Source organism: Suillus fuscotomentosus (assembly GCF_016647785.1).
Source record: "Suillus fuscotomentosus strain FC203 chromosome Unknown F5891scaffold_28, whole genome shotgun sequence".
Taxonomy (NCBI): Eukaryota; Fungi; Basidiomycota; class Agaricomycetes; order Boletales; family Suillaceae; genus Suillus; species Suillus fuscotomentosus.
The window spans coordinates 318420-343676 of NW_024539540.1; the positions used below are offsets into that span (position 1 = coordinate 318420).

The window sequence follows — 25257 nt, forward strand, 5'->3', positions numbered from 1 at the left end:
TGTGCGAAGCCCGCCACCAATCGGCTGGACCTGAACTTTTCCTACTGCGTCACTCAAGCATCAGTCAACCCTGCCGGAGCTGGATCGGCCCTCTCTCGGTAATGAAATCTGGTCTGTCAATACTTACACCATGGGTAACACTCAGATCAACCTCTTAACCGGTTATAACCAACCAATCAGGCTAAGTTAAATTAGAACTCTTTTAACGGTCACCTGGCATGCACCGCTTCTATAGACTCTATTACACCACATATCTGACATCTGTGCCACTGGGAAAGCAAACGAGACTGAGTGCATGATGCCCTATTCCGCCACTCTGCCACCATTCGGTTATTGATATGTCAAGCCGTGACGACAATTAGCTATGGTCTGGTCACCGACCCTGGTCAGTTATGTCTGGTAAAAAATTATTGACGGTCGTCCTCTCGTAAATCGAGGGCGTTTCAGACTCTGTCCCAGACTAGCCAATTCCCGACATTCTACTTACGGGCGTCGCGGACCCCAAACCTTTCCTGATTTAGCCACCAAAGTTGTCGCAGAGTATCGTCGCTCATCCGATTTTTACGCCAACTTATCTATTTCTTGCAGCCGAAACTTCTGCATACACATCAATATTGTCAATAAAAATTTTCACAGGTCACACAGAGTGCTCGGAGGCCAATAAAAGCACTTACCTTACTAGGGAGGTTCTGGAAAATAGAACCTTCGAATGACGGTAGATCAGGGCCGTAGTCAGCTGGCTATAGCTAATTGATGACTAACCTGCCGTTCAACGCACACTGGTGAATGACACCCAAAATGGCCATTGACAATCAATCAGGGTCACGGCTTCTTGTTTGCCTGTTAAAAAGACTCAAGAACTTCGTGGACGCATAAGACTACCTTGGTCCTCTACATCCTGAGCCTTCACACATCACAAGTTAAGCATTCAAATCATGGTTGCTTCCCGTCCAAATCCTGTCAATCCTCCTCTTGATGGATCCCTGTTCCTCCCTGAATTGCTGGAATTCAATGCGCAACATAACTCGGATGTCACATTCTTTGTCTACAACAAACCTGACGGTAACGAGCTGGTCCATATCTCACATCGAGACTTTTATCGAGCTTGTCATCGTGCTGCACATCAAGTTAGACCGGATCGTGCAGGCATAGACAAAGAGGTGGTTGGCATCATTGCCAATTCAGACACTCTCCTTTATCAGACTGTGTTCATGGGTATCATCTTTGCTGGGCTGGTTGTATGTGAACATTATTCCGCTCGAACATAATACCTCTGAACACCGCTTTTTAAGCCATTCCCCATATCACCTCGTAATTCAGCGGCGGCAATCTTAAACATGATGCAGAAAACAAACTGTCGTCGTTTAGTCACCACTGACCACTCTCTTGGTTCCCTGATCGATGGAATCAAAGCGGGTAGCTTATCTCAAGGCACTAATGCGAGCCAACTGCAGCTTGACATGATGCCAACGCTGAAAGATTTATATCCCGTGCTTGGCACAGGTTCTCCGGACGAGAATTTTCTCCCATACCCTCCCCAAGCTTCTCGGTCATCTCCGGACGATATATTATACTACCTACATTCCTCTGGCAGTACTGGTTTCCCGAAAGCCATTCCCACAACCCACCAGACCATCATTGGATGGTGCCGAAGCTGTAAGCTATTGACACAATCTACGAAGCAAAGTGCTAACTGGTGCGGTATTAGCATGTGTTGTCGACCATATCAACGTTCTCACTCCTCTCCGCATTGCTGCTGCATCTGTTCCACCGTTCCATACCACAGGTTTACTGATCCAACTACTGGTACCCATGGTATCCTTGAGCAGCATATCTATCTACCCACCTACATCCTTCCACGACCCATCAGCGGCCCCGATAACACCCAATTCCCAGAATATCCTGGATTGCGTGCTTAATACCAAATCGAACGCTTTGTGGGCCATGCCTTTCTTCCTGGAACAGTGGGTGTTTTCTCCCGATGCTGTTGATATCCTCAAGAATCTTAAATATGTGGTATGTCACAAGTTTATTTTTGCAAGGAACGACTCATGTTGCTGTAGCTTTATACTGGCGGTCCACTCGCTTCTAAGATGGGAAATGCCTTGGCGGATGCAGGAATCACTATATTCCCTCACTACGGCTCTACAGAAATTGGGCCTGTCACTCCTTTATTCCGGTATGGAATTGAGAAAAAGCTTTGGGACTGGCTGCAATTTACCCCAAACGCCAAGACCAGATGGGCTGATCAGGGCGATGGAACATATGAATGCCAAATTTTGGTGCGTCTTCGCTCTTTATACATCCTCTCAATGTGAACTTTTCTTCGCAGACAACTCCGATGTACCGAGTGTCAGTAGAGAATCTCCCGGACGTCAAGGGTTATACTACTTCCGATTTATTTATCAAGCATCCGACGATTGAGGGTCTGTGGAAGATGTGCGACTGACAATTGTGTCGTTTATGTTCCGGAACTACCTGACATTATTCTTGCAGAACGGGAAGAAAGGATGATGTATTGATGCTCTCGTCTGGGGAGAAAGTAATACCAGCTCCTATGGAATGCATCATCGGGACCAATCCTCATGTCAATGGCGTCGTGATCTTCGGCCGTGGACGTAGCCAAGTTGGTGCCCTCATAGAGCCGCGCCCGGGACATGACATCGACGTCAAAGACGAGGCACAGGTTTCGGATTTCAGGAATCGAGTCTGGTAAGATCCCTGCAAACGTGCACGCGGCTTTCATGACTCAAATGCTCTTGAAGGCCCGAGATAGAAGAAACGAACAAGGCAGGCCCTGCCTTCAGCAGAATCTTCAAGGAAATGGTTCTTGTGACGTGCCGGGAGAAGCCTTTGCCTCGAACTGGAAAAGGGACCATCACTAAGAAAGCCGCCAGCCAACTATACGAAGAGGAGATCAATGCCCTGTGAGAATGTGCTCTCACCAGTGTTCGAAAATGATATTAATGAGCGTCAGATACGACAAGGTGGAGAGTGGCAGAACAGGCATCGATATACCTTTGCCTACGAACTGGACTATAGAGGACGTTGAGAGTTGGCTCATGCTGCATGCCGTTTCTGTGAACGCTGGCAAGGCGGTCGATCCTGACATAGACTTCTTTGCCCAAGGCTTTGACAGGTGAGCCAATGGTTGATCGAGACTTATGCTTTGCCGACCTCCTACCTTCAGTCTCTCTGCGACATTCCTCAGAAGCCGAATCGTCAGTTCCCTCAGGTCGTCACCAGATCGCGACGTCCAGGCTTCAGCACCGCAAATTGACCAGAACATCGTCTTTTCAAGTCCGTCGATTCGCCGGCTCGCGAGAAGCGTCGTCCATGTAGTATTGCATGGGAACAGTCCAACCTCGGTCGATGTCAAGGTTGAGATCGAGAGCATGATCGAGAAGTATTCAATGGGATTCAATGAAGGCTCTGTCGGAGATGCCTCCGCCCCTCTTACTAATGGACGCAGTCGAAATAATCATGTGGTCATCCTGACTGGGTCGAACGGGCGGTCTTGGTTCATACCTGCTTGCATCTTTGCTACAGCGCGAGGATGTATCATTGATATATGCCTTCAATCGTTCGTCGAGGGGCGATGCATCCATTCAAGAACGACAGAAGAATGGATTCGTCGACCGCGGTTTGGATGTCACCCTCCTGCAATCAGAGAAACTGCTGTACATAGAAACGGATACTTCTAGTGACGATCTGGGTTTGGAGAAGGAGTTGTATCAGAAGGTTTGTTTCATTTCCAGTCTGCTCTGTAGACGAGTCTACTAATAAACACAACGTAGATCCGCACGTCCGTCACTGTCATCATTCACAACGCCTGGCAACTCAACTTTAACTTGGCGCTCTCGTCCTTCGAGCCTCATGTTCGGGGAACACGCAATCTTATAAACCTGGCTTTGTCTTCTCCATGCCATCCAAAGCCGCGTGTATTATTCACCTCTTCTGTCTCAACTGCGCAAAGCTGGGATCAATCGAAAGGACCTTTCCCAGAAGAAGTACAGTACGATGCGGGCGTTGCAGAAGGCCACGGCTACGGTGCGAGCAAATACGTTTGTGAAAGGGTAAGACATACGCTACTTTAGGGGAGAATGTCAATCTGACGAACACCGCCTTACACAAGGTCCTCGTGAACAGCAAGCTGCCGGCATGCTCATTCAGAATCGGACAAATAGCGGGAGGACCTCCACGAGGAGCTTGGTCGACCACGGACTGGCTGCCGATCATCGTCAAGTCGAGTGTGAGTTTGGGTGTATTCCCGGAAGCTCAAGGGGTAGGTGTGATTCAGCGCGGAGTATTCACCAATAACACGGACGATTTAGCTCCTATCGTGGATCCCTACTCATGCCGTATCAAATGCTATTCTTGATGTAGCTTTCGCAAAAGAAGAGCCTCCCGTGGCGGTTAATCTGGTGCATCCGAGACCGGTAGCGTGGGGGACGCTGATGCGACCTGTTGCGGACGCCATCTCTGAGCGCAAGATAACAAGCGCCCCACTGCCTCTCGTCCCATTCTCGGAGTGGTTCGAAAAGGTCGAATCGAGTGCCAAGAATGCAAGCGAGGCGAACATCAAACGCGTCGTAAGTGCGTTTCATTTCCTGACTGAATATTCTCTCACTTGGTCTTCCATTCTAGCCTGCTATCAAGCTTCTCAACTTTATGCGTTCGATGTCTCGATCAGATATCGCGACCAGAGCGTCTGGGGAAATGCACTTAGAAGTAGGTGGACTTACCTCGTTTGCGACTGTTGTGGCCCAGCGCGTCAGTCCAACGGTGAAAGAGTTGGAGCCTCTGTCGTCGGCGACTGCAACGCAATGGGTGGACTATTGGGAGGCAGTGGGAATGTTTCGATGAATAATTACTTAAAGTTGGGATTTTGGTGGATTTATCATGTACTAATACCTGTGGAGACTCCACAGCGTCGTTTGAATGTTGCTCTTCCGGTCAGTTAATCATCCTACCTTAAAAATCGATATAGGCTAGTATCAATACAAACGTAGTCAATTACCTCGATGGCATATCAACAAGCAAAAAAGATATTTTGAAGCTAAAAAAACAAGCTACCCGATCCACGCCTCTAATACAACATCACGCTCCTTCAACTCTTCTGATCATCCTCCTATCCCGCTCTCCAACTACAGTCAGCACTCCCTCATTCTCCATCGCTTTGATAACTTCAGAAAACTCAGCAGTATCAACACGGATACTGCTCTGCTCTGCAAGGCGTTTCATGGCCTCGCCCCATTTCAAACCCTTGCCCTTTCCAGCGCCACTATCAAGCATCGTTAGCAACTCTCTGCGCATGTCATCCCGCATCTTGCGTTGTCCAACACCAGTACCGGTGTTCAGCAAACCCATATCGATCTTGCCAGTCCGGGGATCCATAGCACTGGTGCGGATGGCCTCTCGCATGAGACGGCATGCCTCTTGTACATCCTGCAACTCGACGTGCGCAGCAAAACGCATACGGGCGTGAGCCTCGGAAAGGCGGATCATACTTTCGAGCTGGCGGGTTGTAGCTGTGATGCGCTTTTCAGACGAGCGGGGGTCTGAGGCGCCGATGGAGCGCAAGGAGACGTAAGAAGCGACGAGCTCGTCGCCTGCTTCAGAACTCAGGACGGGGTGAATGTTCGTGCGCGCATAGTCGATGTACGCGGAGAGCTCGTCAAGGGGCTAAAACGAGGTGAGCTCAGTACGTGAAAGGAGTGATGCAAGACACACTAAAACATCGTAGCCGCCAGTGTCGGGTGCATCTTCGAGGTACAGCCCAACTAGATGTTGGGCAAGCTTTCGGTCGAGAGTTTCGTCTACTTGATCGAGTACCAAATACAGCAGATCGAAACGGGAGATTAGCGTAGGAGGGAGGTCGATGTTGCGCGTGATAGGGAGGTCGACGTTGTACTTTGATTCGACAGGGTTCGCAGCCGCGAGAATAGACGTACGGGCGTTGAGGGTGGTAATGATGCCCGCTTTAGCTATTGACACAGTTTGTTGTTCCTGATGAGCATATTTCAATAATATTGAAAGGAATCTCTCTGGATGTGCCTGACCATAACTTCATGAAGGACGCTACGGGTCGCATCGGACATCTTGTCAAACTCATCAATACAGCAGACGCCGCCGTCACTCAACACTAAGGCACCACTGCAGATCCGTGAGCAACAATATCCAAGATGACGGTAATATATTCCTTACCTCTCAAGGACAAGCTGCTTGGAATCAGGGTCCCGGGTCACATATGCGGTCAAACCCACTGCCGAAGAGCCTTTTCCAGATGCATAGACTCCACGAGGAGCAATTTTGTGGACGTACTAACAACGAGCTTAGTTAGCTTCACAAATGCAGAGAGACTGTTATACCTGTAGAATTTGTGATTTACTGGTACCGGGGTCACCGACCAAAAGCACGTTGATGTCCCCACGGTAGCGAGGTCCGCCTCCGCCGCCACCTCTTGCAATGCTTTTGTTGGTACCACCAAAGAGCTGAAGGAGTATACCTTTCTTCACGTCGTCCATTTCCCATATCGACGGTGCGAGGGAACGAGCAAGGATATCATAGAGATCATGCCGCCTGCTGATGTCGATTAGTTTCGCCTCAAGTTCGGCTTTGCGTGTTAGCCCCCCTTGGGCAATTTGCTCTTCCAGTTCTTGATCATCGGCACTATCACCAACACCGCCTATACCAGGGACCTTGTCGCCACCCGCAGGACGTGTACTGCGATCGAGGCCTAGAGTACCACCCGTACCAAGCCGGACATGAACGACATCGAGGTAGGTCTTGAATAAACTTTTCATTGTCCTTTGACGAGGGTTCACTCTGACAGGGACGCTGCGGTAGATGCCAGTGACAACAACCCTGTCGCCCGGTTTGCACACATCAACGAGCTCATCGTATACGCTTAGTGACACTGTGTGTGGCGTCTGGCCATCGGGTACGGCATCGGGAGTCTCCTGCAGCCGGATGACCTGCCTGTCTGCAAATTCACAGCGATTGTGCACGAGAGACATCGTCCCAACGCTTCCACAGACATCCCTTGGGCACCGAGCTGGCTCCTCGATCTTGCCACGGTCGATTTCGACTTGAACAGTATGAGCACATGTGAGGCAGCGGAAGAACGCGACCTTCATGTCTGGAATCACAGGCGTAGCGCGAATGACCAAGCCTTTTATAGAGATGAGTTTATCGGTATCTAGAGCACGTTAGGATGATGGAAGAAAGTTTGAACTTTTGAACGTCATACCAGATGGGTTGAGTTCACGCATGTTCACGGCTGTCAACCCGAACGGACGGACTTTGTAGACTTTACCCATGATGTCGGCGATCTCTTCGTCGCCTTGGTCACCCTGCATCCCGTCCATGCCAGCTTGTTGATCTTCATCTGCAAGTTCGAGCATGAGGTCCTTGAGGATTTGATCCATCGCAGGTACTACTTCCTGCGGGTATTTCTGGAGTTGGGCAAAAAGCTTTTTACATGGCGGATAGGAAAGCAAGTTGATCATGTCGAGGTTGAGATTTGTTTCACCAGTCTGGCGGATACGACGCATGTATGTCTCATATAGTACGACTTCGCCTTCGTCTGGGGTGGCAAATGCTCGAGTGCGAAGGTTCTCCTGACGATCGTGAATAGAACGATATTTGGGTTTGAAACCGCGCAAAAAGTCGCGGAAGAGCTTCATCGTCTCCGCCAAGTTCACGGTAGTTCCCCAGATAGCGCGGATTTCATCGGGCTCATCTGAGGGCGCAGCAGGTGCTGAGAGATGCGGTACAGATGATGCAGGTATGGAGAGGTGCGTTCCATCTGAGTTGAGGTTATCACTGAGATCGTTGTTATATTCGCCACGCCTTGATGGCCGTGCGGTCGGTGTTAGAGAAAGGGAAGAGTGAATGTCCCCGCGACGGTTCTTGACAGGCGTAGCAAAAGCAGCGGCTGGACTCCTGACATATCATTGATAAATGGAAAAAGATCCCAACGAAAGCAACTCACGAAGGAAAGGCAAGAGGCTCAGAGTCTGGAAAGGCTGGATCAGAGTCGATCGCGACCCTCCTCCGAGGAGTCTTAGTGGGCGAAGAACTGGGGAATGCGAGAGGGGAGCTTCCGGCTAGCATAAAATATAAATGGCAGTTAGTTGTACATTAAGCAAGCACTCACGAGCAAAAAGTGGTGTTCGTGGTGCTCGCCGAGGAGTGCTCATCCCAAGCGCCCGTCTGGCGGCGATACCACTCATAGGCGTAGCTGTTACGCTGTTGGCATATCTTTGACGCGCAGGAGTGCCTGCAGCAGAAGGTGTTCCCGGTAGAAAAAGACGCTGGGGTGGAGGAGCTATGGATAGTGATTGATCGATGGTGCCATCCTGAGGCCCATCCATTTCGATGTCGTCGATGTCCGACGTTGGAAAATCAACTCTTGGAGGAGATGACATTGTGAAAAGTGAGATCTAGTCGAGTCGTTTACTACGTTGAAGTAATTGGATGAATGTTTGCAAAGCTTGGACGCGTCGCGACGCGTCAATTGTGTTTTCTTCAGGGCAGGTCAAAGCCCGTCCACAACCAGACGTTGTTACAAGGCTTATGGCACTCCTTGAACTTCGATCATTTCAGTCCATATGGCAGTCGACACAGATTTAGAGGATGTCAATCAGGTGAGTCCCGCACAAATATCCATCACGTCTGTTGATTTTGGTTTTCAGACCACAGTCTACATCCCGTTCGATGATTCTGGTAGCATAAATATACTTTTTATCCGTAATATCCAGCTGAAACAGATGGCTCAGACGATGCGAACACCAATGGAGTACCACCATCCCTGTTCCCCGAGCGAGATTTTCACCAAGGATGTCAGCTTCGCTTTCAAACGTGTAAGGCAGCCTGGGGCAAATGTTTGAAGAGGATGCAGGTATGTGTTTCACTCGTTCTTCATTTTGAGAGTCTTACATAAATAGGAACTCATTCACTCACTGCACGCGCCGGTCGTGGAGAGTGTTGTCGAGCAAGTTAAGAAGTCTTATACGGATGAACTTCCGGGACTACCGTACCCCGAGTTGCCAGTCATATCTGTCACATGTACGTTTTGCTTGTTTGGGTTGAAATACTGCCTCCCAATTTTCATTCTGACAGCATCCAGCACGTCATCTTCTCTCTTCGACGAGATTTCCTTCCGACTAGAGGAAAGCACAGACGAGCTTTTCGATGACTTGAATGATCATTTCGTGACACACGTCTTCCCAAGTGACTGCGCAACTATTACAGGAACTATGAAGACAATTGTGACAGGTTTTGTATCCCGATCTCCTACTGGAGGACAAGGTACTTGCACACGCCTCTTTGACCATCTAATTTATCAATGTTTCAATACCTTCAGACATGAAACGCAAGCCATCTGCCTCTCTAGCAGCATATGATATTGCTCTTCTCGAGGCATGGTATCGAGCCGTATGTAATGCGCGAGGTAAAGAGCTTGAATGATCCCGTTCCCGCTATTCGCTGAGTGAAATTAAAAGACGATCGTCACCACAGGTCACGTCTGGTAATTGTAATGCATGACTTTGAACAACTAGAGCCTCAGGTGGTTCAAGACATGTTTGAAATTTGCAGGTCAGACAGCTCTTGCTGATACTTGTCTTCTTACCAAATATTAATATTACTTAGCTTACACATCCCATGCCTACCACTGGTGTTTATCCTCGCGCTGGCTTCACCCCCTTCCCCGTCTTATATTCGTGCCACGTACCCTCACTCTATGCTGGCATTGCTGCGAGTGAGAGACTGCCCATTCCCGCTAGCTGAAAAATCACTGCACGACATTTTATTGGAGGTTGATCAAAACTTGATGTCACCATGAAGACACTAACAGAATCTTTTCAAGACATTTTTTGATCCTGTGTTTGAGCCAGATATCATGATTGGCCCGACAACCATCGACTTCGTAGTCGAGTTTTTTACTCGTCACACTTCGTCGCTTGACGGTCTATTATCCATACTTCAAGTAAGTTATTCCTTCCTGTAATAGTCCATAACTAACGCAAGTAATAGTTGGCTCACATGAAACATTTTGAAGAGCCCCTCAGCGTCCTCGTTCCTGCTCAAGCGTTAGGACGGTCCAAGGATGCTTCAAGACTGCTCCTCACGCCTGACGCTTTCCCCTTCCTTGATGCCCTTTTTGCTCAGGTGCACAGATCGGCGCTTATTGCACCCGTAGAACACGCTACCAGTTGGCGAAATGCCACTGTCGATTTACTCCTATCTTCTGTGGAGACTGCACGCGATACTTTCCGAATGTGCGCCAAGTTGTTCCGTGTAGCATTTCGGCTTGTGCTCCTTGTCCGCCGATTTATGCTGGTGCATGAGCATAAGATCGTTCAGAGCGACCAAACGATGCCTGATTTGATGTGTTTGGCGTTGCGAGGCCGCCTGGGCAGTGTATACGGTCATTTGTGTTCGATAGTCAGGTGTGTGAATTTTGATTGCACTCCCGACGGGGGTAGCTAGCTGTTGCTGATCTCTGTAGGAATCTTCCGGCAGCGCAACTCGAGGACTTTGTGCAAGAAGTACATGATTTCTTCGAGAATGTTCCTGAGGACGTGAAAGCGGAGGAAGACGAAGTCATTTCGCGCGTAGAAACAGCATATAAGATGTTCTGTCGGGAAGAAAACGCCCAGGAGATATCCGATCTGCTCGGAAACTGGTTGTCAGATTATTTCAAGTATGCACCGCAGTTATCATTGCAGTTGATTGATCTAAAGTTTATGATCCTCAGGTTACGCATAGTTGCACTGGAAGATGTTCCGTTATGGGACATCTGGTACACCGGCTCGACGCCATTTCCGTCCGAGGTACCCTTGCTTGTTATAAAATGGATGCAAGCTAATTCGCTCTCTCATTTTTATTTCAGCTGATCAATCCGTCGCCTCGCGCATCCATCCTCGCGGGATTGATCCATCCCCAAGACTACGTGTCTGGCGAACAACGGAATGGGGATGACGAGGATGACGACCTGCCCGACATAAGTATCCTATTTAAGGGCTACCTGGAAAGCGCGAAGATGATCAATGTCTATGACTGGTTTCAGTCATTCGTAGTCTTCTTGGAAGGCCGGAAGCGGCGTGTTGAAAAGACCCGTATTCCTGATGGTGCAGATGGAACCTTTAGGACACCGTCGAGGAAGAAGGGAAAACACAAGCAGGTAGAGGATGAGGTCGTTGGTGAGGACGCGGGAGAAGATGAAGAGGAGTGGCTCGTGGAGGTACAAGCCCGGTTCATCCGCGCCCTTCAGGAGCTAGATTACCTCGGATTCATCAAGCATACTGGGAGAAAAGTAGACCATGTCATGCGGACTGTTTTCGACTCTCCGGAGTAATCGAACGGGTACTATTGTGTTTGCGTGTGAAAAATAGATGTCATGTCATTTCATGGGTGGACCTTATTTGTCGCTGTCCGTCGTTTGAATCATTACACCAGTCAATCCCGCCCCGATGAAGGCCTTTCTACCGAACTTTGGAATAAAGGAAAAACCCCAATCAAACGTGGATTTGTACGTGGACGGTCTTCAACCTACGTCAAGTTTACTTACATAATCATTTCGTCCACACGAATGTCAGACGAGACATGTACATAATTCAGGCACAACATTTTTGTTTGGTGCGCCCGCCGGCCTAAGCCAGCCAGTATGGACTTTACCGTTTACGACCATCATGGCATCATCACCTCATTGCATGGCGCTAAACACGTCAACAAGACACGTCGAACCGACGTGACACTCATAGGGCTGCTCAGAGCTGACCCAAGGACTGTCAGCATCGGCGAGGATACGGATTCACAAGCAACTTGCAACAAAGTCTTAATCTGCTATGGGTGAGACTTCGTGAGACTTGCATTGCATGTCGGCGTCGCCACGGTCGCGTTAGATTGTGCATCGGTGGTTTGCCATCACACAGGCTTAAATTTAAACACTAAGCATAGTTCGTAAGTCATAGCTCAGCTAAAATTCTCTCAATGGCAAGTCCATATAGCGTTCCATGCGCTCACAGTATGTGAGAGTGTGAGTGCCGTTTTATCATTGAACCACTATGATTGGCTGATGAGAGAGTGGCATGTGCAGAGTATTCGGGTTGCTCTAGCCAGGCACAGGGGATAATCGGGACAGTAGACGGTTGCCTACGGTTGCTTGGATGTCTGTGATTCTTTTTGCGCAAGTCATAGAAAGTTCGAACTCCGTTGGCTGTATTCCCGTCGTCGCCTTGCTGACTTCTCTCTTTAGTCTTCGTATCATTCTGCATAGACTTTTGCTTTTACAAGCACTCCACACTCTCTTGAACAACACTCATTTGTCATAGCAAACAAGCAATGTTTAGCAAGGCTGTCATTTCTTTCGCTCTCGCGGGCTCCGCGCTCGCCAACGTCTTCGTGCGTATTCGTTCTTAGATTTCTTATTGTCAAATTGACACGATTCACCTGGCTGTGAAGATCACCTCCCCTGTTGCAAGTACCACTTTTACCGCTGGTCAGCAGGCGACTGTCAACTGGCAAGACGATGGCCTGTCTCCGAACCTCGCTTCTTTCGGTGCTTCTCTCATTGGTATCTACACTGGTAACGCCAACCAACAGGTCAGTTATCAGTCTGAAGTAAACAAGACAACAGTCTTATTTTTGCCAGACATTACTCCAAACTATCAGCTCCAGCGTTGACGTGTCGACCACTTCGTCGATTAATTTCACCCCCGATGGGACCATCGGACCAGACAGCAATGAATAGTAAGAAACCCGCTCTGTCTTGTTCAAGGCCAGGTCGATTCAACTCTTTCCAGTTTTGTTCGCTTTACATCAATCAACCTGAAAGATGCTACGAACTCTCAATTCCCTGCGGAGGCCTTTTCTGCTAAATTCACGTGAGTAATTTTCATGTTTCGTCAAAGATAACTCACCACGGGCGCTACAGGATGACTGGCATGACCGGAACGTTCAACTCTACTGTGCAAGCTGAAATTAACGGGCAATCAACAGCACCTATTGGCGCAACTGCAACCGCAACTGCAACTGGAACTTCCAGTGCTTCTGGATCTATGAAAACCATTTCCACGTCCTCCGTTGTCTCCATTTCTGGCTCACAATCATCCACTTCAACTTCAGCCACTGCTACCAAGACTGGCGCCGCTGGCAAGATTGGCATCACTGGTATTACATGCTTCGTTGGTGCTGCTGCATCTCTCCTCGGGGCAATGCTTTTGTGATTATCTCATCTTGATTTGACTTCCTTCAATGGATATTTTATAGCGGAATTTGGATATACCTGAACTCATTTACTATGATGGGATGCTGCTCTTATACACAAGGTTCTGTGTCAATATAGCCTGGCAGTAGAAATATTGTTATAATGGGAACGGAACAAGTGATTTCGATTGCTGATTAACTAGTAAACACTATGCATGCAGGTACTGGGTCTGACTACCAACATTGAAATCTACTCAAAGGGATTCGTAAAAGTATCTGTCATGCTGCAAGAGGTTGGTGCTGGGCTAGCGCGAAGTGAACATACACGACTGTCACTGCTTGTGGTGGCCCGACTGGATTCCAAGTATGTTGCAATGAACCGTGCAGCGCAACTCAAAGGATCTCCACCAGCCTCGCGGTGGCGTTTATGGCGGACAAAAAGTAGGCTTGTATACTTGATGACGTTGCACTTAGCCACCACGAGGAGCCCCCCTACCTCTGCCACGCCCTCTCCTCTGTGCCCCCCCTCTGCCAACATGCGAATCAGCAGTAGGAGGACTTTGAGGAACTTGATTGGGCTGAGGGCGTTGCATAATCATAGGGTTCCCAGGAGCGTGTCCATCCCCGCGCTGCAAAATACTGGGAACAGCAAGGCTGGGAGAAGACGATGCAAAGGTATCCTTAGGTTTATCCGGAACATCTTTTTGCACAGCCTCTCTCGTGGGAGCCGGTTGAGCATCTTTCTCGCGTTTCTTTCCTCCGCTGGGGCCGACCGCGCCATTTAAAGCGGCCTCGAAATGCCGTCCCAGACCAACGACTGGACGTCCCCTGCGACTGCTTGCAGGTGGTGCGGCCTCTGCACTGGCAGGAGCAGGCTGTACCGCTGGTTTAGGAGGGAGAGATGCAGCGAGCACTTTGGGCACCTGTTGACGAGTCTGCGAGGAGCGGCGTTGTCGAGGAACAGCGGGTGCTTGTGGAGGAGGCTTGGCTGGCAGATTAGCATGCCCTGCAGAGGCGCCTTTCGATGCAGCAGGAGTCGTTTGCGCGGTCTGGGCAGGAGGACCAGTCTGCTGTGCGGCCGCGGCCGCAGCAGCGGCTTTCTTCGCTTTGCGGCTGAGGGGTGGAGCAGGTTTGGCTTCGGGCTGCTTCTGCGATGCTGTAGCAGGGACAGCAGCTTTCTTCTTCACCTCTTCTTTCCTGGCAGCAGATGCGATAGAAATGTCCTTGTAGTGTGCATGGTTACGGAGGATGGCTTCCTTGTCCTTCTGAGCTGACTTCTCTGCCTTCAGTGCTTCAAGGAGAGGCGTAGTTTTTGGAGCGGCAGGTGGTTGAGATGCTGCAACTGATCATAAAATAACATCAGAAATAATGTTACTATATATCACGCGATCCTCACTCAATGCTTCAAGGGACGTATGCTCGGATTTCTCGGCGTTGTTGAGCGCTTCGAGGAAAGAGATGTAATCTTCATCTATAAATCATTTGAGTACGATGGGAATTTCACCGCTGATCCAACCGCACCTTTATCGATCGTTGCGTTTCTCGCATCGGTCTTTTTCTTCTCAGAGGGTATCTTCTGGAACGGAGCGAACTCCACTACTGCCTGAGACTCATTGCCTGCAGCAAAGATCACTTGACTGCAACTGCGCTATGCTCAATTATCACACACCTGCCTTGTCCCTGAAGAGATGACCATCGTATTCACGGCTGAACGTCGCGAGCACCTCCTCATTCTTGAATGCAATATACGCACGCGAAGAGACATTCTCCTGGTTTGCCCTGCCAACACATCACAGCACTGAATCAGTCACTCACGCCGCAAGGATACAGTAATAAAACACACCTCTTGCTCAACTTCCCGGCATGATACATTTTCCAAGAAACAGAGTCATCCGTGACCCATGTTTGAACGCTCTGCCAGAATATTTCTTCGGGGAGATTGGGGGGTAGACGGCGTATGATGGTTTTCAGGCGTTCAGTTGCATTGGCTGGAACCTGGGGCTTGGGATCTTTCTGCTTCTGCTTGGCTTGATTGCGCTTGGGTTCTGCAACGGACATCGAATTGCAACGGCGCTTGCATGCGAGGGGGTAATCTGTAGCTTGACAGCGGATACAGGCTTATTGTGGTAATTTACTCTCACTCTACTTAAGTGCCAACTTTTCAATTCGAACGTCGACATGACCTATGATATGAAAGAGTCCAAACTTGCTGATCAGAGTCAGCCAGACTCTCTAGACAATGGACAGTTGCACATTCCTCACGTTGCAATCCAAGAACAGGAATAACGTCAACTTCGAGGACACCGATTAACGTCAAGCCTAGACTCTCGAGAGCGGTCGAAGTATTATCCCACCGTGACTGGCGTATATGGCTGATTACTACCCCAGTCGCCAATTTATCACGTTGCGCAATACAGAGCGGCGTGTTTTACTCGAGATCCGGGCTTTTGTGGATTATCATGCATAGTGACCATGCGGCACACTGGCACTTTCTTCTCACTTCACCTTTCGTTTTCCTCTCTGATAACGGTTTGTACGGCCGTCTTGCAATTGGGTGTCAACGTTCATGCATTAAACGCAGATTAGCCAAATATTTTCCCATAGCAAACGCGCATCCAATAATCAAAGCCCACTCCCACCACGCAGATCCAGTGCGATGAAACGAGCGAGCAGCGGACCTGACGGTCACTCGTCCGTTTATAGGTTTGTCCCCTGATTTCGTTCTCATCCGTGCTACCACCGCAGTACAATCTATTTTGTTCTTCCTTCTGGAGCTTCGCTGGGACCCTCGGATCCAGAAGCTTGAGAAGGCATGGCATGTCTGAGAGTTTCACAGTGTGCTGATTTTGACATAGAATGATCCAAATACCAAGCACGCCTCTTCTTATACTGAGGGGTCGCAGGATGATAACGCAAGTCAGCTGCTAGGCGTCACTGTGACATCAACCCCCTGGTTTGCATTGACCTGGCGAAAGGCTTGCTCGAAACTATCGTGAACATTCTTTAGCTAATACTGTGCATGTAGCCCTTTATCCTTAGGTCTGTACAGTCCAGTCGACAAGATCGATTCCGAGTTTGATTTCCTAGTAATAGTTGACAAGTGCGAGACAATTATAGTATCGCAAATGCCTACACCATGCTACGACAATGGCATGACCCTGCATTGAAAGGCACACTGCAGCATCGTTGGATGCGAACAAGCGCAAAGGAAATACGAAACTAAGGCTAAGGGAGTTGACTGTAGTCTAGAATTATCAACATCGGCACAGATCGTTACTTGTGAAGATTAGTTGACACAGACTGGCACTTCATGTAAAAGCCGAAACAGTTCACCCCGTTTGTGAGTGTCTGTCCTTAAGCTTCATATTTGATTGTATGTATAATGAGAAAACACGAGTTGGAGTTCGACAGCCTTTTCACTTGGTTGCCTACAAGGCACTCAATTCCTATATGGCGGACATTTGAGGCATATCTTGCCTGTCTCTTGTATCGTGGTTGATGCGAGCACAAAGTCTCCTGGGCCGAATATGTTTTTACTGGTGTGATTGCAGGAAACTTGAAAGCCAAGAATTGGAAGACCGAAAGTTGTCTATCAGGTTGTGACAGGACCCCTTCAGGAAGTCCAAAGGATGGGTGCAAAAAGCGAAGGGACTGTCACATGTCAAGCCATTTGGTTTTTCGCGGCTCTATCCGTTTTCTGCGTCATGCTGTGTTGTGCGTGGTGTTGTTGTGTTTGTCTCCTTTCTATCATTCACCACTATGGCGACCTCTGCTTCATTTCACGGTGTTGTTGGTCTTCAGAACGGAAGCAGATACCAGATTGACAAAAAGAATTACTGGTGTTATGATGCTTTCATTGCAACTCCAGAACTGGGAGATTTTCGAATCAACGTTTCACATTTGGTGCGAATACGGAATACCGCGTCAGACTGTGGAAGACAGGATCTATCTATTGGATGCACGGACCACTATTGGTCCTATCATCGACGACAAAGGCAAATTTGCACACTCTCTTCATCTCTTTGCTGACGATGTGTGTGATCCTTTTTATCTCTTTCATTGATTTGTCTAGGACTTACAACCTCTTCCTGACGGCTCTCGCGCCTTTCCGACAGTCGTCATAGCAGGTAAAGTTTCGCGCAGTACTTTCTCTGTTAAACAGGAGAATGGGTTTGATATGGAAATTTCTTGATATGTTGCTGGGCCGCAACAGAATATGCGAATGCACTGCTACTATCCTCAAAGCCATCCACGCTTCAGCAAAACTCCTTTGACTGGAGATCGGTGCATTGTGACTGTCAAAGACATCACAATAGGACCTTCTGACATGGTTATTTGCTACTGTAAATACGTTGAATGGCACCTACGCCTTCGTAACTTCATGAGCACAGAATGAGGGCCGGCAGCCGACCGAAGGCGAGTCCTCGTATTTACTATGTTACGATGAAACCCATTACTGGCGCACATGAATAATATTTTAGATTTTAGAACAAATTCTGGCAGATTCGATTTTCCTATCGTGGAGTGTTGCCGCCAACTTCGCTTTGATCGCTTCGAAAATGTGAGACTTTGGTGGACTTCCGAGTCATTGTTCCAAAGAGTTTTCGTCGACATCGAAGTCTACTGAAGTGTAATCTCCACTTCGATTCGCTTCGCAGCAACACTAAACAAGAGTGGTCATAAACGATGAAACCTGAATAATCATGTGGGTGGCGTCACGGTGATGCCGTCCGAATATTGCATGTTGGAACTTGGAACCGAACATCTAGTAATGAAGAGTTGTCAGTGATGTAAGATGCGAGGAGTCGGCGGTACTTTGTTTGCTCAGGCAAGTACTAGTTCAGAAGGGCATGCACTGCACTGCTCACCCATTTCACTCTTCTTTCCCACTTATACCTTTCATTTCCGTTATCAAGTGGGGCAGCCACAGAATCGCTGCACGAAGTCCCCAACACCCAACGTTAGTGACGGGGGGCTCTGAGCCTCTGAGCCGTCGAACATGAAAAAAATCACATCGCCAAAAAGATGTGTTGTGATTTTTTCCCTCACAGATCGATACTTTCATGAATCATGATTTTCAGCAGTTCACTGACACGTACTCGCACTAAACTTCAAGCCTGAGCGCTTGAGCTTTGAAGCACTAGACTATTTGTGAGCATGTCAGCTGGCCAAGCAACGGGGCTGAGCTGGTCGGCTCGTCATTGGGGTATACCATTTGGGGATGACACTAACTGGATGATGCATGAATTGGACCACGAATTTAATTAACTGACCCATATCTTGAGCAACATTGCACGAGGCAAAGGAAAATCTGGTGATGGGCCTCTTACTACTGGTCTGAAATTGTTCGGCTCCTAGAGCGAGGTACGAGCATTACTTCAGTTACAGCAGAAGAAGTGAAGATCTCCGAGTTCACCACTCAGCGAGCAAGGTCCACCAATCATCACAGATCTTTTCATTACGTTCTTACTGGCATCCAGATTCATTTTTTCGCCACTGCTGAACGGCGAATGGTGGCGGAATGATAACAGTAACAGGCACCGCATTCTTCTGGAAGGTCCTTTTCGGGTCCTGGAATTTACAGATATGTGCTACGTCCAGCAAGCGGGCTCGCACCAAGCTGTCGGGCAAGTGGGCATCATGATATTCAAGTTAATATCTACAAGGTATCTCGACTCACACACAAGCTGCTCCATGTATAGTACGTGCGACATTTTGATAGATTCTGTCAGATACGAGTGATGACTGAGTTTTGCCAGGTGTTGGATAAAAGTTCGCTACTGTGCAATCAGTGGAACAGACTTATCCCGAGTAACAACCAAGACAATCATTTACGAAACGCCTTCCGAGCTACACCAAATATGGCTGGTACAGAACAGGTGTCGACCAGCTCAACTTTTTTGGATGTTACCCAACTTGAAAGTTTGAGGTTTACTTCTTTTTTTTTTTTTTTTTTCAAGTCCAATTTATGTCTTTGAGAGTGTAACTCTATGTAAGACATTACTATCTAGTCTTGGGGGCCCCTTTGCCCCCCCGTACCTCTAGATTCATGAAAGGTTTACTTCTTGTAACCTCATGGCCTACATGATTGTGGCCATCGTTAACCCATAATGACTAGATTAGCGTGGCGTCCTTCACGTGCATTCTTATCAAGGTACGTGGGCAGTGACTACCCAGTATATAACAGACGAGAGTCGGAGAAACTAAAGTAACATACTTCGTTCCCCCACTCCGAGACATTCCATTATGACATCTACGTCGCAGCTTTCTCAATCAGATCTATTCAAGAAACGCTCCGAGCTCCTCAGCCGCGATGCTCGAGTGGTTCTCTCATACGATAGAGCCAAGGCCATTGGCTTAGCATTCGGTGCGTATCAAGCTGTTTTTTTTCACGGGGCATGTCTTGATCTCGTATTGCAGGCATCACTCTTAATGACACATTGAATTTGACGCAAAATTTTTGGGACATCCACACCGACCCGATCATAGTCCGAGATGGAGCCGCGACTACGCTGGTGACAATCCAGTACAATCTGGTCGCAGGAACCCTTGCAAAATATGCTGCGACTACTAGACCTGATTTGGTCTCCCTCGTCGAGGACATTCTTCGGTGGGATGTCATGTGAGCAAACTTTCATGTTCATGTTGCAGAGGCACTACATAATCTCTTTGCAGTGGTCAATTCTGCCTTACCGAGCTGGGGAGAGGCCTAGACATTTTCCGAATGAAGACATCAGCGACACTTCTTCCAACAGGCGAATTCGACCTCCATACACCGTCGCCCTCGGATGCCAAGTACGAGATCAGTATATCTTTGAGAGCTGCTAATCACGATGATGCAGGTTCATGCCGCCAACCATTCCAGTGAATGGTCTTCCATGCGTCGCCGTTGTTTTCGCACAACTGTACGTGGACGGCGAATGCCGAGGACCTCGACCGTTTCTTGTGAATCTGAACGACGGATATGATATGTGCAACGGGGTGACTTCGATGCGAGTGCCTCTTTAAATTTATTTCACCGATTTGAAACTTATTGCTCTATGACTAGGTTGCTACCACCTAGAGGAGGCTCGTCTCCCGTCAACCATGCGCTCACAAGCTTCCATCACGTCCGCTTACCGCCTTCGGCCCTTCTCGGGGACCTCACCAAGTCCAACACAATCCATCGTGACTTCATGTCGTCTATATGGCGTGTTATGGTCGGGTCGCTAGCGCTCAGCTCACTTGCGATACCTTATCTCCAGGTGGGATCGTTCGTCGCCGCGCGTTACTTTCAGCGTCGTCATGTCACCAGTTTGCAAGGAAATCCTTTGCCCATAATTTCATACCGAACGCAACAGCTCCCTTTATTGCACGCCATTGCTCAGGCGTTCGTTCTGAAAGCACTTCACAAATGGGCTATCGAACAGTTTATGGACAAGAATCTTGATGTTCGTGTGCGACACGGCATTGCGGCTTGCTGTAAAGCAGTCATGGTTCAGCATGCACAAGTTGCAAATTATGTCCTGTCTGAAAGACTGGGAGCTCAAGGCCTCTTCGAATATAATCAGCTGTCCAACTTTTATGTACGAGCGCATTCTCTTTGACGCTCAAACAAGAATTAACCTGTTTCACAGAGCGAGATGAGGGGAGTCAGCATCGCTGAAGGTGACATTTTAGGTAAATGACATTTTAGCCTTCTCCGGTGACGTGATGCTGATCAAAGTTTCCAGCGCTTTCCATGCGTCAGTGCAGTACATCGATGTTTGCACAAACCAAAGACTTACAGATAAATTATAGGACTCGTCGCAGATACCTTGTCGCAAGCGTACGAGTTACCTTTCTCGACACACCCAGATGGGCCACTTGCGATGCACGAAATCTCGTTATTCGATGAGGCAACCGAGACAGTTTTCTCCTCATCCGATTTCACGCAAGCGTTCATGCAATATGTGCAACCACGATGTCAGCTAATGGTCGAATCCATGGGACACCGCATGGCCTATGACGCCGCTGTCGACCAAGGGGTCCCCCAATGTCTTATTGATCTGTATCTTATCAATGCGATCAAGACCGATGCTGCGTGGTATGTAGAACATGGCGTGTTTACGCGGAAGGCCATCGTGCATATGGAGGATGCTGCTTTGTCGGCAGCTTTGCCTCGCTTGGAGGAGTTGCTCACTGCGATGGAGGTTGAGCCATACGTGTCGTCACCTATCATATCGGATGAGCGCTGGGAGGAATTTAGCAAGACATTGCCTGTCTATAGCTCCCCTCCGGCTCAGGTACCAGCGGCGCGACTTTAGTTTTGGAGCGAGCTCGAATTTAAAGCTCTGTCCCTACAACCTTGCATAAATATGATGGATCTTTGGCGACGGTTGCTCCGTCAAGTTACTCACGATTAGCTAGTGATTCGTTTTTCTCCCCATTTACTTTCAATGTCTCGAAAACACCAATGTCATGCTCTATGTGATATTATTCAGGGCCTAGTCAAAGTTTCAGTGCCGTGATGGTTCCAAAAGTTTCCGGCTCGTTCTTATACACGATTCTAGAGCTTTTATTTCCCTGAAGAAATAACGTATTACCTGTGCAGAAAGTCGGCAATGACTCGTGCTGTGTGAACAGTTAGATGACAAACGATTAGTCCTTCATGTCAACATATCAAGCTCTTCTAGAGCCTCTTGAGGGATCTAGTTCACAATTATGTTAGTTATATAACAGTTCAAGAAGAGATACAGACGAGATGGCCATACGTCTTGAAGATGACATTAGATGAATTGGCGGGTCGGCGCCGAGCACGCTACTTCCTCGCTTCCACCTGTTGGATAATGCCTATCAGTCAGCAAACTTGGTCCTGCCGCCTTGACTTACACATCCTGGCTTGATCTTCCGGCAAAAATTCACAGTAGCTCAATCTTTTCGTCAACCGTTTCCATCAATTCCCATGTTTCACGGCTAGCTCGTGGGTTCGCAAGAACAAGGGCCTCGTGAACGGGAAGCGTCGAAGTGCCAAGCGAAGAACATAGGTGAAGATTTGAAGGAACGCAGAGCGTCCTCTCTGCAATCACAGTCAGTAGTACTCCGACACAAGAGCACAATGAAATTTTAATCACCGTGATGGCCATTGATCGCGCCTTATCGACGGAGCCCCGACCAAGCACTGCGTGTGTTCCCAAGCAATTTCTTGGTAAGTATCAATCATCGCGTCGACGAGGATCATGGAGGAGAACAAGGCAGGAAAATGCAGCGCAGTAAACGTCCTGTGCAATACTGTGAGAATCGACAGGTCTCTGAACCGCCATTAACATAAACTGAGCAACCTCCAAACGAGTGTCCTACTACGACCAAGGCCCGGGAGGAGAAGCCACTCTTTTGACGTGATTCACCTATGGATGCAGGAAGTCGATGAAGTTGGATGGGAAGAGAATTTGATGTTTCTACCCCCTCTGCCATGTAGGCGCATCAGTAAACCGGTGAGTTCTTGCTGGGGATTATGCTGATTATGGTGCTTTTACATGGTCATATATTGCTTTATATCACTTTATATTACAATGTGACGAAAACCTTTCCTATATATTACGATATATAACGATATATGACGATATCTTCTTCTCACAGGTTCTCTGATGGCCCGCCACTAGGCGACGAGAAAGTTTGCAATGTCTCTTGTCAGTCCAACCAACTGTTCTCGATTACACAGTGGTCTCGGGGCTGGGTGTGGCTCATACACGAAGAGGACTGACAGCTGTAGATGTCAGGAAGAAGATCATCAAGAGATCATCAGTGTCATAAGCCGGATCCACAGGTTAGTGGGATGACACTCACTGTAAAAAGTGCGAATTTTCAAGCTAGGCGCGGATTTGTTTTTTCGTCGGTTGCTCGCCAGTTCTGTGCTTGCATTCTTTATAGTTGCTGCTCGTTACAATATTTATTAATCCGCAGGTTCGCAAGTGAATTGCAACCACGCCTAGTAGTCTTCCCTAAGCAGACCCAATGCATGCAGAGTGTATTGATCATGCAAAACAAATACACGACTCGGAGGGTAGAGGCTAAATCGAGAGGCAATTGAATGTGCCACAAGGCTCACAAGAACTGAACCCATTAAATTAATCCACGAGGCCATAAGTGCCGCCGGCAGCCGGGTTGTCGAGTTGACTACCCATCCTTTTCTGTTACACTCGTTATACGTCTCACATACGTTCACCCTTTGATTCTCCGTCTCCAAGTATCAGTATATCAATGGCTCTACCCTGAAACAATCTCTGTCTTCAATCTTGTGATTTATATAAGACCGAGGTGTGAGCTCTCTTATTTACAGTTCCACATGCACTTTTCTAGACATTACCCTACCTAATCCCTTTCCCGTTTCTAGGTACATAGTATAGGTAGTATGATTCCATAGCTATGGTGATCTTTCAATCCAAGACTGAGTCCTTTGGCCATTCGCAGTTCTCCATTCGTAAGATTGACGCCGATCAATTAATCGCTATGATATCAACAAACAAACACGTGAAAGCTGTCAAGAATAATACAATAAAGTGTCATGCATCGCCATTGGCAAAACGTCTCTGAAAGGGTATTCAAAGAGAAAATGAAGGTATCACGATCACAGTCCTCTAACCCTCTAAACTACCAACACTTCAGAATACTAGAGCACCAGCTAAGGCGAGAACAAGACCACCGGCCAATGAGGTTGAAGCACCAGCGCGAGTGGCAGCGCCGGATTGGGTTGACGACGGGGTCGCGCTGGTGGCAGCGGTGGTAGCAGAGGTACTGTGGGTGCTTGTGCCAGAAGAAACAGTAGAGGACACGGAAAGGGTGCTTGCAACGGAGGGCAAAGTTTGTGTGCTAGATGGGACAGCGAGCGTAGTTTTACTTGATATGAAGCTACTTGAAAGCAGAGTAGATGAAGCCACTGACCCAGAGCTAGAACCACCTGTAGAGGTAGAATTAGCCACTGAGGTCGTACTTCCAGCTAAGGAGGAGAGTCCAGTCGAACTACCTCCAAGTGTCGAAGATCCAGATGTTGAAGTGATGTCAGAGGTAGAACTTCCAGTCGAACCGCTGACGCTGCGAGGTGCATTGTCATCGATGATATATTGAACAAAGGAAAACATACTAACCTAAAAGTACCGGACCAGCTCTGGTAACCGTCGCTGGTTGAGGTGAACACCAGGTAACTGCGTCACTTATTAAATGCAACTCAAGTTGAAATAATGGTTGAACACACTAGCCGCCATCGCCGCTAGTGGATGGGCTGGGCTGTGTAATTATGCGCGGTGATTAGCGAATCGATAAATATGAAATGAAAGACACGTACGGTGAATGTGAAGGAATGCGCGCTGGCAACGTTGACGGAGGGAAGCGACTGCGTCAGGACCTGCAAGGCGACATGCGTGAGTAGTTGACTGGGGCTGCAATCTCTTTACCATCTCGCCGTTGTACAAGCCAACAGTGCATTCTCCAATGTCGTTCAAGAGAGGGCTCTGACCATCGTCAACCCACTCCACACTGCAGGGCTGACCTGCTGGGCAAACAGTTGATTGTACCGGGCTCGTTACCTATTTGAAACAAAAAAAGTCAACCAAAAAAATAAATTTAAATGGAGCGATGACGACTGACATAGATACCGGCTTGAACAAACGCGAGGCGGGAAACAAGGAGAGCGAGAGAAACAAGAGTCTTAGAAGTGAACATCGTGAAAGGGGTTTGAATTAGGATCTTGTACTTAGTACAGGGAAATTTTTTTGGAGCTGGTGGGATACAAGAGCAAAAGCTGAGAGAGCGTAATGAAAGAATGTTGAATTTATGGGTTCAGGGAAGCGAGCAACGTTGCAACCATGAATGGGATGGGTGTTAACAATTTGCGCAAAGAATCTGAGACGGGTTCGATTTACGTACAGCTTAGTTGCAGAAGTCAATCTTCTCACGTTGAATTCCGTTCACATTGATTTCCCAGTTTCAAACCAAATTCTCCCTCGAGGGATACTAACTCCGTTCGAACAGGATAAGTAGTAGACCATCGCTCTCGCTCTCGGCGTTCCTGCTCGAGTGGTTGACCAT

General features: G+C 48.3%; 7 protein-coding genes across 7 annotated transcripts; 4 read left to right on the plus strand and 3 right to left on the minus strand.

Moving 5' to 3' along the window:
* Positions 1–773: 773 nt before the first annotated feature.
* On the plus strand, positions 774–4974 carry F5891DRAFT_1034674 (putative aminoadipate reductase). Its single transcript, XM_041361769.1, has 14 exons — positions 774–1238; positions 1293–1656; positions 1709–2016; positions 2064–2282; positions 2333–2439; positions 2497–2712; positions 2766–2927; positions 2978–3139; positions 3191–3488; positions 3550–3741; positions 3798–4076; positions 4136–4285; positions 4335–4592; positions 4648–4974. Exons 1-14 carry the CDS (start codon positions 936–938, stop codon positions 4864–4866), a joined length of 3237 nt encoding a protein of 1078 aa, XP_041225779.1. The 5' UTR covers positions 774–935; the 3' UTR covers positions 4867–4974.
* F5891DRAFT_1034675 (MCM-domain-containing protein) lies at positions 4975–8478 on the minus strand. The gene is made up of 8 exons (XM_041361770.1): positions 8162–8478; positions 7997–8111; positions 7253–7947; positions 6372–7201; positions 6208–6323; positions 6063–6156; positions 5734–6009; positions 4975–5685 (listed from the first exon to the last, which is right to left on the minus strand). Exons 1-8 carry the CDS (start codon positions 8430–8432, stop codon positions 5101–5103), a joined length of 2982 nt encoding a protein of 993 aa, XP_041225780.1. The 5' UTR covers positions 8433–8478; the 3' UTR covers positions 4975–5100.
* A 12-nt stretch (positions 8479–8490) lies between these two features.
* On the plus strand, positions 8491–11420 carry F5891DRAFT_1034680 (origin recognition complex subunit 3 N-terminus-domain-containing protein). The gene is made up of 13 exons (XM_041361771.1): positions 8491–8651; positions 8700–8730; positions 8784–8905; positions 8952–9072; positions 9127–9315; positions 9371–9457; positions 9510–9603; positions 9658–9823; positions 9875–9994; positions 10042–10457; positions 10517–10711; positions 10766–10841; positions 10901–11420. The coding sequence occupies exons 1-13, from the start codon at positions 8616–8618 to the stop codon at positions 11363–11365; spliced, it is 2118 nt and encodes a 705-aa protein (XP_041225781.1). The 5' UTR covers positions 8491–8615; the 3' UTR covers positions 11366–11420.
* A 931-nt stretch (positions 11421–12351) lies between these two features.
* F5891DRAFT_980483 (uncharacterized protein) lies at positions 12352–13235 on the plus strand (the record flags this gene model as incomplete). The annotated part of the gene is made up of 5 exons (XM_041377005.1): positions 12352–12411; positions 12472–12612; positions 12662–12759; positions 12813–12893; positions 12944–13235. The coding sequence occupies 5 exons, from the start codon at positions 12352–12354 to the stop codon at positions 13233–13235; spliced, it is 672 nt and encodes a 223-aa protein (XP_041225782.1).
* Positions 13236–13416: 181 nt separating this feature from the next.
* F5891DRAFT_1034688 (Smg-4/UPF3 family-domain-containing protein) lies at positions 13417–15351 on the minus strand. Its single transcript, XM_041361772.1, has 5 exons — positions 15059–15351; positions 14885–14994; positions 14737–14832; positions 14612–14686; positions 13417–14557 (listed from the first exon to the last, which is right to left on the minus strand). The coding sequence occupies exons 1-5, from the start codon at positions 15271–15273 to the stop codon at positions 13686–13688; spliced, it is 1368 nt and encodes a 455-aa protein (XP_041225783.1). The 5' UTR covers positions 15274–15351; the 3' UTR covers positions 13417–13685.
* A 4015-nt stretch (positions 15352–19366) lies between these two features.
* F5891DRAFT_324456 (acyl-CoA dehydrogenase NM domain-like protein) lies at positions 19367–21960 on the plus strand. Its single transcript, XM_041371349.1, has 8 exons — positions 19367–19582; positions 19636–19837; positions 19891–20010; positions 20058–20207; positions 20264–20780; positions 20832–20874; positions 20928–20939; positions 20995–21960. Exons 1-8 carry the CDS (start codon positions 19462–19464, stop codon positions 21498–21500), a joined length of 1671 nt encoding a protein of 556 aa, XP_041225784.1. The 5' UTR covers positions 19367–19461; the 3' UTR covers positions 21501–21960.
* A 1676-nt stretch (positions 21961–23636) lies between these two features.
* Positions 23637–25102, minus strand: F5891DRAFT_1034707 (uncharacterized protein). The gene is given in 8 exon segments (XM_041361773.1): positions 23637–24042; positions 24164–24172; positions 24190–24264; positions 24318–24374; positions 24425–24456; positions 24515–24574; positions 24624–24755; positions 24817–25102. 8 exon segments carry the CDS (start codon positions 24889–24891, stop codon positions 23835–23837), a joined length of 648 nt encoding a protein of 215 aa, XP_041225785.1. The 5' UTR covers positions 24892–25102; the 3' UTR covers positions 23637–23834.
* Between the last annotated feature and the right edge of the window lie 155 nt (positions 25103–25257).